General features: G+C 50.6%; 1 protein-coding gene across 1 annotated transcript in view; it reads left to right on the top strand.

Moving 5' to 3' along the window:
* The window catches only part of LOC133128982 (protein unc-13 homolog A-like), a 57,479-nt gene that overhangs the window by 15,467 nt on the left and 29,512 nt on the right, over positions 1 to 12,500 (top strand). Inside the window, 7 exon segments of the mRNA XM_061242786.1 lie at positions 236 to 338; positions 2,323 to 2,369; positions 4,107 to 4,185; positions 9,084 to 9,158; positions 10,264 to 10,483; positions 11,590 to 11,817; positions 12,354 to 12,495. Of these exon segments, the coding sequence (XP_061098770.1) occupies positions 236 to 338; positions 2,323 to 2,369; positions 4,107 to 4,185; positions 9,084 to 9,158; positions 10,264 to 10,483; positions 11,590 to 11,817; positions 12,354 to 12,495 (894 nt within the window).

Raw genomic sequence — 12,500 nt, 5'->3', positions numbered from 1 at the left:
TCTCTCCCCCCTCCTCTCTCTCTCTCTCTCCTCTCTCTCTCTCTCTCCCCCCTCTCTCTCTCTCTCTCTCTCTCCCCCCTCTCTCTCCCTCTCTCTCGCCTCCTCTCTCTCTCTCGCCTCCTCTCTCTCTCTCTCTCCCCCCTCCTCTCTCTCTCTCTCCTCTCTCTCTCTCCTCTCGCTCTCCCCCCCTCTCTCTCTCCCCCTCTCTCTCTCTCTCTCTCTCTCTCTCTCTCAGCTGTGCTGTGGCGGCAGCTCCAGAGGAGCAGGTGGACTCCGCGGCGCGCGCTAAGGCTAACTGGCTGCGGCTCTTTGATAAGGTCCGACAGCAGCTGCAGGAGGTACTGCCCCCTGACAACAGACTCCTCCCCTTGGTGACAGACCACACACCCTGGCAACAGGCCCCACCCCCTGGCAATACCCGCTTTTATGCAACAAACCCCACCGCCTAGCAACAGACTTCACCCCCTGGCAACAGACCCCACCCTCTGCCAACAGACCCCACCCCTTGGCAACAGACTGCACCCTTGGCAACAGGCCCCACCCCCTCTCTAGTGACACTGAGCTTGTGTTGGGATACTGAACAGGTGTTCGCCTCTGTTGCTTGGCGCCAGTCCCCTTCCCATGATCCCCTGCAGATTGTTCTGTCTTTTCAGTTGGCAGATTACATTTTAACTGTAACCAAACAGGCAGCACGGATGGTGCAGTGGGTAGCACTGCCGCCTCACAGCAAGGAGGTCCTGGGTTTGAATCCCCATCGGCCGGGGTCTCTCTGTGCGGAGTTTGCATGTTCTCCCCGTGTCTGCGTGGGTTTTCCTCCGGGTACTCCGGTTTCCTCCCACAGTCCAAAGACATGCAGGTTAGGCTGATTGGAGAGTCTAAATTGCCCATAGGTATGAGTGTGTGAGTGAATGGTGTGTGTGCCCTGCGATGGACTGGCGACCTGTCCAGGGTATATTCCTGCCTTTTGCCCAATGTATGCTGGGATAGGCTCCAGCCCCCCTGCGACCCTGTTCAGGATGAGCGGATAAGGATAATGGATGGATGGATGAATGTAACCAAACAAGACTGTTCATCAGTACTCACTAAACTAACCGGTCTGAACTTTTACAAAAGCCTGGGTCTGCGGGGTCAGGGGTCATTCTCCTGCCTCATTTTGATTCCTTTAGTGTTTGTTTCATGTGCTTGTTTTTAATTTAAAAATTTGCCCTACACTATATTTACAAATTGTTGCCATTTTTAAATTTTTCATTCTGCAACGTATTATTTGCATTTACATGTTTTTTTTTTTTTTTACTTTTTTCATTCTGCTGTTTTGTTTGTATGCTGCCATCTTGTTTTCTTTTCAGTATTTCGTTTCCGTAGCGATTCTCATATCGTTCCATCCGATTGGCCGAGGCCGGCTCAATCTCACAGGTGGGTGTGTCTTCAGTGCTGAGGGCTGGTCACATGATCGTACCGATGCTTTAGTTCCCCTTCAAAACTCCCGCGGTGCAAAGTTCTCAGTTTTATTCCAAATCCATTTTTCAATGTTGGCTGTAGAAATCTGAATGAAAATGAAGAAATGAAGCCCTAATTATTATAAAACCCTAACAGCAAGGTGTTTGCTACTTTTGATAAGCCATGGTGTTATTTCTACAGCTGAGTAAATGAAATGAATGGCGGTGTTTAAACACCTTTCAGACGTTCAGACAGAACAGCTGCTGAGGTGTGTTTTATAGAGACAGGTGGTGCAGTGTGGGAATGCTCATAAGGGGCGACATGGCTCAGGCAGTAAGAGCTGTCGTCTGGCAGTCGAAGGGTTGCTGGTTCTATTCCCCGCCTGGGCTGTGTCGAAGTGTCCCTGAGCAAGACACCCAAATGCTCCTGACGAGCTGGTCGGGGCCTTGCATGGCAGCCAATCGGCGTCAATGTGTGAGTGTGTGTATGAATGGGTGAATGGAGAAGCATTAATTGTACAGCGCTTTGGATAAAGGCGCTATATAAAAGGCCAACCATTTATAACCAGCTCCACACAGGGCTGCATGATGACATAGTAGACCATCAACCAATCGGATTCAGTGGGTGGGACGTTGGGGGGGGGGGGGGATTGAGTGTTCCCGTTTTCGATATGTGAACAGTGAAGGAAAACGCAGGGACCCATTTAGTGAAAACGGCCTCTGGATGACCCCAGTCTACGTGTGCAGTGTCTGAATGCTCAGGTCCTCAGCCCAGGGACGGTTTTAGTGCGCCAGGAGGAGGGCCATGAGGGGAGCTAAGCCAGAGCTAAGTGACCGGGTGATTGGCTGTTGGCACGCTAACCCCGCCTCTTCTCTCTCCCCATAGGCTCGCGGAGAGTCAGGAGGCGCCCAATCACTGTGGTTTAAAGGCGGGTAAGTCCCGCCCCCTTCCACATACTCTGCAGCCCTTTGAGGGATGAACACTGGACAGAGGTTTTTAGCGCAGTGTTGATGTCGTATGGGGGGGTGGGGGGGAGGAGGATGGTGGGGGTTTATTTAAACTCTGTAAGGGCCACTTTCACGGACACAGTTTCAAATTTATTCCTGGACTAAATCGAGTTTTGTATGGAGGAGAATCTCCATTAAAAATTTGTATTTGGTCTAGGATTGCATTTAAAAGCCATAACTCATAACTCACACTCATACACACACACACACACACACTCACACACACACACACACACACACACACACACACACACACACACACACACACACACACTCACACTCACACACACACACACACACTCACACACACTCATAACGTCTGTGTTTTTGGGCTTTTCATCTTGGAGGTTTCGATTTGTGGCCCAGACTGATTAAATTAAAAAACATTATTTAATACAATAAATACATATTTTTGTCGAAGTACACATATTTTAGAGTCATCGTGCTATTCTTCCAAGCTGTTTGTAAAATGTTTTCCCACGTGACCTGATGTGTGTTTCTGCATAATTATGGGATGATGAGGCTACACGTCACAGAGAGCTGACCACTGGGCTCTGTGCTCTGGGGGCTTTTCAGAACCTACATCACTACGTTCCTCCTCTCCTCCACAGTTCCTCCCTCTCTTTAGTCATGGTGGGAGGAGTGAGTGTGTGTGAGTGTGTGTGTGTGTGTGTGTGTGGCTGTGAGTGTGTGTGTGTGTGTGTGGCTGTGAGTGTGTGTGTGTGTGTGTGTGGGAGAGTGTGTGTGTGTGTGTGTGTGTGAGTGTGTGTGTGTGTGTGTGTGTGGCTGTGAGTGTGTGTGTGTGAGAGTGAGTGTGTGTGTGTGTGTGTGAGAGTGAGTGTGTGTGTGTGTGTGTGAGTGTGTGTGTGGCTGTGTGTGTGTGTGTGTGTGTGTGTGTGTGTGTGTGAGAGTGAGTGTGTGTGTGTGTGTGTGTGAGTGTGAGTGTGTGTGTGTGTGTGTGTGTGGCTGTGAGTGTGTGTGTGTGAGAGTGAGTGTGTGTGTGAGAGTGAGTGTGTGTGTGTGTGTGTGAGTGTGTGTGTGGCTGTGTGTGTGTGTGTGTGTGTGTGTGTGAGAGTGAGTGTGTGTGTGTGTATGGCTGTGAGTGTGTGTGTGTGTGTGAGTGTGTGTGTGTGGCTGTGAGTGTGTGTGTGTGTGTGTGTGGGAGAGAGTGTGTGTATGAGAGCCCCCAGTTTCTCCTGCTCTCAGCTGCTTCTGTTTACTGTACAGGTGAGTGTGGAGATCTGGGAGTCGGACTGTTACCAGGCGACCCACTCCAGTCAATCCGGCTCAGTGTGGGCCCCATGTATTCCTGTGCATGGTGCTGTAACTGCCAGGCCTTATCGAGCCAAGATGGCGGAGGTCACAGAACAGCCACTGCTTTCTGACCAACACTGATCTCTGTGTTCTGTACTGGTCTGTGCCCCATGCTGGTCAGCTGTGATTGGCTGCGCCTCGGGGCAGGGCCTCTGTGATTGGCTGTGCCTCAGGGCAGGGCCTCTGTGATTGGCTGTGCCTCAGGGCAGGGCCTCTGTGATTGGCTGTGCCTTGGGGCAGGGCCTCTGTGATTGGCTGTGCCTCAGGGCAGGGCCTCTGTGATTGGCTGTGCCTCAGGGCAGGTTGTGGCGCTCGCCCGGTCACCCCAGCGTTGCTGTTTTTCCGCAGGCCTGGCGGGGCGCTATATAGCATAGACAGCATGCCGGACCTCCGAAAGCGGAAAGCCATCCCTCTAGTTAGAGATTTGGTGAGAGACACGACCCAGCCAACCGCCCTGCACCCCTGCCCCTCCCATCCCCTCGCTACCTGAACCCTGATTGGTTCCCCTTAGGCTTAGACGCCCCCCCCCCCCTTCTTCCCCCACTGCCCACTTAACTGCCATTTTAACGCCCTCCCCCACTTCCACCCTCCCCCTTCCATTCGTCAATCCTGCATGTCAGTCATTCAATCGGTCCAATCAGCTTCTCACTTCTCGTCTCTGTCAGCGATGTCAGTCATGTTCATGCCCCTCCCCCCTCCAGAGGTACCTCAAATCCTCTCTGAATATGATATGATATTGGGCTTTCCTATGTTGCAATATCTCTCTCTCTCTCTCTCATTCTCTCATTCTCTTTCTCTCTCTAGAACCTTCTCATATTCACTCTCAGCACATTCTGGCCCCTGTGAGCTCCACAGGGCGTGAGCTCACACCATTTGGGTTTTTAAATTTTTCATTGACACAGCGCTCAGCTCCTCAGGCTCCCGCGATAGGCCGTCTCCATGGCGCCATTAGCTCTCCTTCGCTCCCCTCTCCTCCTGATTGGCTCCAGGGTTCCTCTGCTGCTCCCCCCTGATTGGCTTGCCCCTCCCTCTCTACGGCCGACCCGATGAACCTCAGTCGTCCCGCCCACCTCTGTCTGATTGGTTGCTGACTCTCCTCTGCAGGGAAAATGGCTGCCGGGAGACTCAAGCGCCTTGTTTCCTTCTTTTACAATTATTTGCCAGTTTTTTAAGTCCTCTTTTTCTGGCTTTCTGTTGATTTATTTTGCTGGTAACACCTTGTTTGAAGGCTCCTACGTAAGCTACTGTACGACTCCTTCATAAGCACTACGTAGAACATTCGTAAGCAAGCGGGCAAGCATTCATAAGTGCCTGTGTCAATAACCGCAGGTTTGTTATGTCAACATTGATGCGGCGGGTGGCCGTGCTATGCAGTGCTTATGAGTGAGTTATGTCGCTCCTATGTAGTGCTTATGAATGAGTTATGTCGCTCTTATGTAGTGCTTATGAATGCTTATGATATATAGCCCTTATCTGGGAGCCTTCAAATGAAGTGTGACCTTGCTTCTCCTTGTTTATTAAGCTCAGTTTTCCTTCTCTCTCTCTCTCTCTCCCTCCCTCCCCCTCCCCCTCCTGTTGCTGTTTGTGTTTGTGTGTTTGTGCTCTTTGTGTTGTGGCTGTGGTGGTTGTTGTGGCTGTGTTTTTGCGGTTGGAGCAGAGGAGCGGCGGTTAATTTCCTCCGTAGCATTGACAGCATGCCAGACATTAAGCCTCGCCGCAAGTCCCTCCCCTTTGTCAGCGACCTGGTGAGCCGTCCAACCAGAGGAGGAAGATGCTTTGAGTGGCGGGGAGGGGGGGGGGCGGGGCATTCCCCCATTTCCCTCAGATCACCTCTCTAGCTCCACCCACATCTCAGCCTCGCTTTGTCCTGTTCTGCTTTCTCATTGGTTGTCGCGGCCCTTTCCGAGAGCAGTTCGGCCAACAGAATCGTTGAGTGAGGGAGAGCGAGGTTTTTACCCCAGAAACCCCTGCCTCCGAATTGGGCGGAGCTACGACAAGCCGTCAATCACTTGAACTTGACTTGATTTGACCAATCAAAACAAGTTTGCTCATCGCTGCAGAAAGCATTCATTGGTTCAAATCGGCGAATTCGCTCATGATGGGTGTATACTAGCCCCGCCCCTTTTTTGGGTTTCATAAATCCTCGCGCTCCCATTGCCAAAAAAAAATGCTTATTATTAAAAAATATATATCTTCAATTTGGGTGCATTAGATCCACTAGACCCTCAGAGACCACTCAAATACGTCCTCTCAGTTTTAATAACCCATAACTGTATTAGTATAACTCGTACTGCATTAGTATAACCGTAACTGTATTAGTATAACCGTAACTGTATCAGTATAACCCGTAACTGTATTAGTATAACCGTAACTGTATTAGTATAACCGTAACTGTATTAGTATAACCGTAACTGCATTAGTATAACCGTAACTGTATTAGTATAACCGTAACTGTATTAGTATAACCGTAACTGTATTAGTATAACCGTAACTGTATTAGTATAACCGTAACTGTATTAGTATAACCGTAACTGTATCAGTATAACCGTAACTGTATCAGTATAACCCGTAACTGTGTGCTGCTCCCCGTTGGGATCGTGTTGATTTACTTCACACCAGAACTCCGGAGTGAGAATAGGAAGTGCGGTCGCTGCTGTCCGCTCGATATTCGGAGCGCTGTCAGAGGCCCTGCCTGATCCGGCCGGGACTCTGTGGAGCTTCGGGAACGCCCGGAGAACTCAGAGATTAATGAGAGGTCCACTCTGGTCATGGACCACAAAAACAAAAACAAAACAAAACAAAACGGGACGACGAGAGCCCAGAATTCACTCGGCCTGAGTCACTCCAGGTCGCACCCCGACCGAGCGGCCAGAACCGGGCTCTGCTTCTGAAGCTCTTCTCCTGGTGCTGTTGAGAGACTGCGCTCACTAGCACCTCTGCGGGTGGCTCCAGTGTAGGCGTTTCAGCCACCCTGTCAATCACATTATTGGCATTTGGCAGACGCTCTTATCCAGAGCGACGTACAGTTGATTAGACTGAGCAGGAGACAATCCTCCCCTGGAGCAGTGCAGGGCTAAGGGCCTTGCTCAAGGGCCCAACGGCTGTGCAGATCTTATTGTGGCTACACCGGGGAGCCACAGTGGGCACACCGCCGACCTTGCGGGTCCCAGTCACGCCCCTTAACCCCTACGAATGTAACGCCAATGGTAACAATACGGCAATAATGCAAAGTCAACATTTTTAGTCAATTCTCTTCAAGCTGTTGTGTTATTTGGACAATACAGTATTACTTTGTGGTCGAATCAGGGACAGATTACGTCACTCTCTCTCTCACACACTTATTGGAGGAGCCACATGGGCTTCCCTACGGAGCAGTCTCTGGCTCCAAACTGCTCAACATGGCGGCGCCCGTAAACTTGCCTTCCACAGTGACGTGACAGGCTCTATCTTTCCCCAGTCTACGGGTCACAACACCCACAGAGAAACGAACGGGGGAGTGAAAGCACTTCCACACAGGCTGTGATCCTGTCATCGTTCAACCTGTGAGACTTTGGGTAAACCCGAGGTAATGGGAGAAACAAAATGGCGGGGGACACTTTGGGTGCGCATCCACGTCATGTCATTGAGATCATCCGTGATGTCATCCGTGATGTCATCAGTGATGTCATCGGCACGTGGGCGTGAGGAAACCCCAGTCCTTCCTTCCTCCCCACCGCTCTTCTCTTTGTTCTGGTCTTTCTCTCTTTCTCTTGGTTTGGCTTTTTCTCTCCATCCCTCGCTCCGTTCTGTCCATCCCCAGGGCTCATTCGTCCCTCATGCAGACCTGCTTGTGCTGTCATCTGTCTGTCTGTCTGTGCGTCTGTCTCTCTGTGTGTCTGTCTATCTGTCTCTATGTGTCTGTCTGTCTGTCTCTCTGTGTGTCTGTCTGTGCGTCTGTCTCTCTGTCTCTATGTGTCTGTCTGTCTGTCTCTGTCTGTGTGTGTGTCTGTCAATCTGTCTCTGTGTGTCTGTGTGTCTGTCTGTCTGTGTCTATCTGTGTGTCTGCCTGTGTGTCTGTCTGTCTGTCTGTGTGTCTGTCTCAGTGTCTATCTGTGTGTGTGCGTGTGTCTGTGTGTCTGTGTTTGTATCTGTGTCTGTCTATTTGTCTGTCTGTATGTCAGTCTGTGTGTCTTACTGTGTGTCTGTCTGTCTCTCGGTCTGCGTTTATCTGTCTGTGTGTCTGTCTATGTGTCTGTGTGTGTCTGTCTGTCTGTGTGTCTCTGTGTCCTGCTGGTTTTGAGTGTTGTTCTGTGGAAGGTAAATTCATGATGATCTTAAACTAACACTTTCTCCTCCACTCCGCCCCCCCCCCCCATTTTTCCAATTGTCCTGGGACAGGCCATGGTGAGTAACCCAATTTGAAATGAAATGACGCAAGTGCGGTTAAAGTGCAGACTGTCAGATTTCATTTTCATTCTTGTGTTGCATCCATACTGTGTGAGCCATACAGGAATGACAAGAAATTAAGAAATGTAATTCTCTCTAGAGGAACTGTGCTTCAGTGTCAACACAAACTCAAGGAAACTTGTCAGTGTTTGGCAGAATTAATTTCAAAAGCCTTTTTATGGTGACACATTCACAGAAATATCAACGGCGCGTCTAAAGAGGCTGAGGTCGACTCCCACGCACTGCAGCAGAAACGTTCGCCAGAGCCTCCCGCGTTCCGAGCTGTTCCTTTAGACCACGGGCTGCGTCAAGCTTTTCATTCATTTCTGCCGTTTCAGCTTGATTGACATGTGTCACTCACAGCAGTGTTGTGTTGACGTTGAACCATTTAGCGGAAGTTGTTACCCAGATACATGCATACATGCATACTGTGAGCAGCATAATTCATTTCACAGTGACACATTTTTTGTTATCGTGTACAAAAGGTGCTGGCATTTCAAAACGGTTCATCCGATATGGACCAAAATGCCCTGAAATGAAAGCAGACTGTCTGCACTTTAACCCCATTGTTATTGTATCCATTCAAACCCAAAGTGCTAGAGTACAGAACCGTCAATAACAAACAACAACGTCATCAGCTTGAAAATCAAGCTGGTCCTGCAGCTGGTCTCACTGGGTATGAGCTGGTCGACCAGCTAGCGGCGGTAGCTAGTTTGAGCTGCTATTTGGTCAACCAGCAGTTCCTAAACATAGCTTGAGCTGTTTTTTTCAGCATGATCTGGCTTGAAATTAAGGATAAGTGTTGACTGAGTCAACCGAAGAGATGCTAGACTGGCGTTTCCTGACTTTATGTTGTCTGATGTGTGTCCGTGTGTCTGTCCGTGCGCCGCCGGCCTCCAGTCCCTGGTCCAGAACTCCCGGAAGGCCGGGATCACCTCAGCCATGGCCTGCAGCACGCTCAACAACGAAGAGCTGGTGAGTCCCAGCGTCTGTCTGTCTGTGTGTCTGTGTGTCTGTCCGTCCGGCTGTCTGTGTGTGTCTGTCTGTCTGTCTGCATCTCCCGTTCCCCTCAGCCAGGTTCCTGACCTCTGCATGTGTAATTAGCCAGGCTGTGCTGATGGTCTTGAGTCCAGAGGCGTTTTTTTTCTGTCGTCTTGCTCTTGAGCTGGTCTCTGTCTTGTTGGTATGTTGACTGGGACTGGTCTTGGGCTCTGCCATTTACGGTGTTTGGTGTCAATTTTTATTATTTCGAATTTAGGCTCCCGTCTCTTAAATCACGGTCCTCCTCGAGGGCTGAGAGCTGCTGGTTGTCCCACCCTCCCTTTACCTGGGAGTCAGGTGTGATCGCCCTCCCTTTACCTGGGAGTCAGGTGTGTTCACCCTCCCTTTACCTGGGAGTCAGGTGTGTTCACCCTCCCTTTACCTGGGAGTCAGGTGTGTTCACCCTCCCTTTACCTGGGAGTCTGGTGTGTTCACCCTCCCTTTACCTGGGAGTCAGGTGTGTCCACCCTCCCTTTACCTGGGAGTCAGGTGTGTTCACCCTCCCTTTACCTGGGAGTCAGGTGTGTTCACCCTCCCTTTACCTGGGAGCCAGGTGTGTTCACCCTCCCTTTACCTGGGAGTCAGGTGTGACCACCCTCCCTTTACCTGGGAGTCAGGTGTGTTCACCCTCCCTTTACCTGGGAGTCAGGTGTGATCACCCTCCCTTTACCTGGGAGTCAGGTGTGTTCACCCTCCCTTTACCTGGGAGTCAGGTGTGTTCACCCTCCCTTTACCTGGGAGTCAGGTGTGTTCACCCTCCCTTTACCTGGGACTCAGGTGTGTTCACCCTCCCTTTACCTGGGAGTCAGGTGTGTTCACCCTCCCTTTACCTGAGAGTCAGGTGTGAAGGTCTGGCCAATCAGTCGCACTAATTGTTCAGTTAATTACCCGGGAGGACAGAAAACCAGGGCCAGATTTGGATTGGAGGGCCAGATTGGACGATCCCTGATTCAGATGTTTAGATGTTTGCGTGCCCGCTCGTCAGACAGGTTTTGTGCGTGTCTGACCCCTGACCCCTGACCCCTGACCCCTCCTGCAGAAGAGCCACGTGTACAAGAAGACCCTGCAGGCCCTGATCTACCCCATCTCCTGCACCACGCCCCACAACTTCGAGGTGTGGACGGCGACCACGCCCACCTACTGCTACGAGTGCGAGGGGCTGCTGTGGGGCATCGCCCGCCAGGGCATGAGGTGCTCCGAGTGCGGGGTCAAATGTCACGACAAGTGCCAGGACCTGCTCAACGCCGACTGCCTGCAGAGTGAGTCAGGCCTACGGGCCTATGCTACACCATTATACCCACCTATACCACCATCTATACCATTATACCCACCTGTACCACCATCTATACCATTATACCCACCTATACCAGCATCCTACACCATTACACTCACCTATACCAGCATCCTACACCATTACACTCACCTATACCAGCATCCTACACCATTATACCCACCTATACCACCATCCTACACCATTATACCCACCTGTACCACCATCCTACACCATTATACCCACCTATACCAGCATCCTACACCATTACACTCACCTATACCAGCATCCTACGCCATTACACTCACCTATACCAGCATCCTACATCATTATACCCACCTATACCAGCATCCTACGCCATTACACTCACCTATACCAGCATCCTACGCCATTACACTCACCTATACCAGCATCCTACACCATTACACTCACCTATACCAGCATCCTACACCATTACACTCACCTATACCAGCATCCTACACCATTATACTCACCTATACCAGCATCCTACGCCATTACACTCACCTATACCAGCATCCTACACCATTACACTCACCTATACCAGCATCCTACACCATTATACCCACCTGTACCACCATCTATACCATTATGCCCACCTGTACCACCATCTACACCATTATACCCACCTGTACCACCATCTACACCGTTACACCCACCTGTACCAGCATCCTACACCATTACACTCACCTATACAAGCATCCTACACCATTACACTCACCTATACCAGCATCCTACACCATTACACTCACCTATACCAGCATCCTACATCATTATACCCACCTATACCAGCATCCTACGCCATTACACTCACCTATACCAGCATCCTACGCCATTACACTCACCTATACCAGCATCCTACACCATTACACTCACCTATACCAGCATCCTACACCATTACACTCACCTATACCAGCATCCTACACCATTATACTCACCTATACCAGCATCCTACGCCATTACACTCACCTATACCAGCATCCTACACCAGCATCCTACACATTACACTCATCTAAACCAGCATTCTATACCTCCATCTACACCATTACACCCATCTATACCACCTTCTATGCCCAGGGGCGGCGGAGAAGAGCTCCAAGCACGGGGCGGAGGACCGGACCCAGAACATCATCATGGTGCTGAAGGACCGGATGAAGATCCGGGAGAGGAACAAGCCTGAGATCTTCGAGCTGATCCAGGAGGTGTTCACGGTGATCAAGGCCACGCACGTCACGCACATGAAGCAGATCAAGCAGAGCGTGCTCGACGGGACGTCCAAGTGGTCCGCCAAGATCAGCATCACAGGTCAGTGCGTGGCGGGGAGGAGGTTCTGGGCTCGAGTCCCGGCCCGGTCCAGTCCCGGCCCGGTCCTCTCTGTGAGGAGTTTGCTCGCTCTCCCCGGGTTCGTGTGGGTTCCCTGACAGAGAGAGTTCACATGTGAAAAGCACACATAGATTGGCTCCTTTGGATGTCTCTCAGCCAATCACAATGCACAATTTTCCCGATGTAATTACATGGGTTTCACTTGGGAGTTGACATGAACTTTGAACCCATTATACCCAAACAAAATTTCTTCAAAACCACATGTTTCCCAAGTGCTAAGCGGATGTGTTCCTCATATTTCCCATGTGATTTTAACACGTTAAAACTCATGTGAAACTCATGTGGACTTTCTGTAAGGGCTTTCCTCCCAACATAAGTTATTGTTATTGTGCAATGTGCATACAATGTGTGCTCCGGGATTAAATGACTGCAGAAGACTACAGAATGTCCCCTCGCTATGATGTCATAATGCCCCCTCGTTATGATGTCATAATGCCGCGACACCCACTCCTCCACAGTGGTGTGCGCTCAGGGCCTCCAGGCGAAGGATAAGACCGGCTCCAGCGACCCCTACGTCACCGTGCAGGTGGGGAAGACCAAGAAGAGGACCAAGACCATCTACGGCAACCTCAACCCCGTGTGGGAGGAGAACTTTCACTTGTGAG

The sequence above is a fragment of the Conger conger genome, chromosome 5, assembly GCF_963514075.1.
Source record: "Conger conger chromosome 5, fConCon1.1, whole genome shotgun sequence".
In the NCBI taxonomy this organism is placed as follows: domain Eukaryota; kingdom Metazoa; phylum Chordata; class Actinopteri; order Anguilliformes; family Congridae; genus Conger; species Conger conger.
This window is presented reverse-complemented; position numbering and strand designations above follow the sequence as displayed.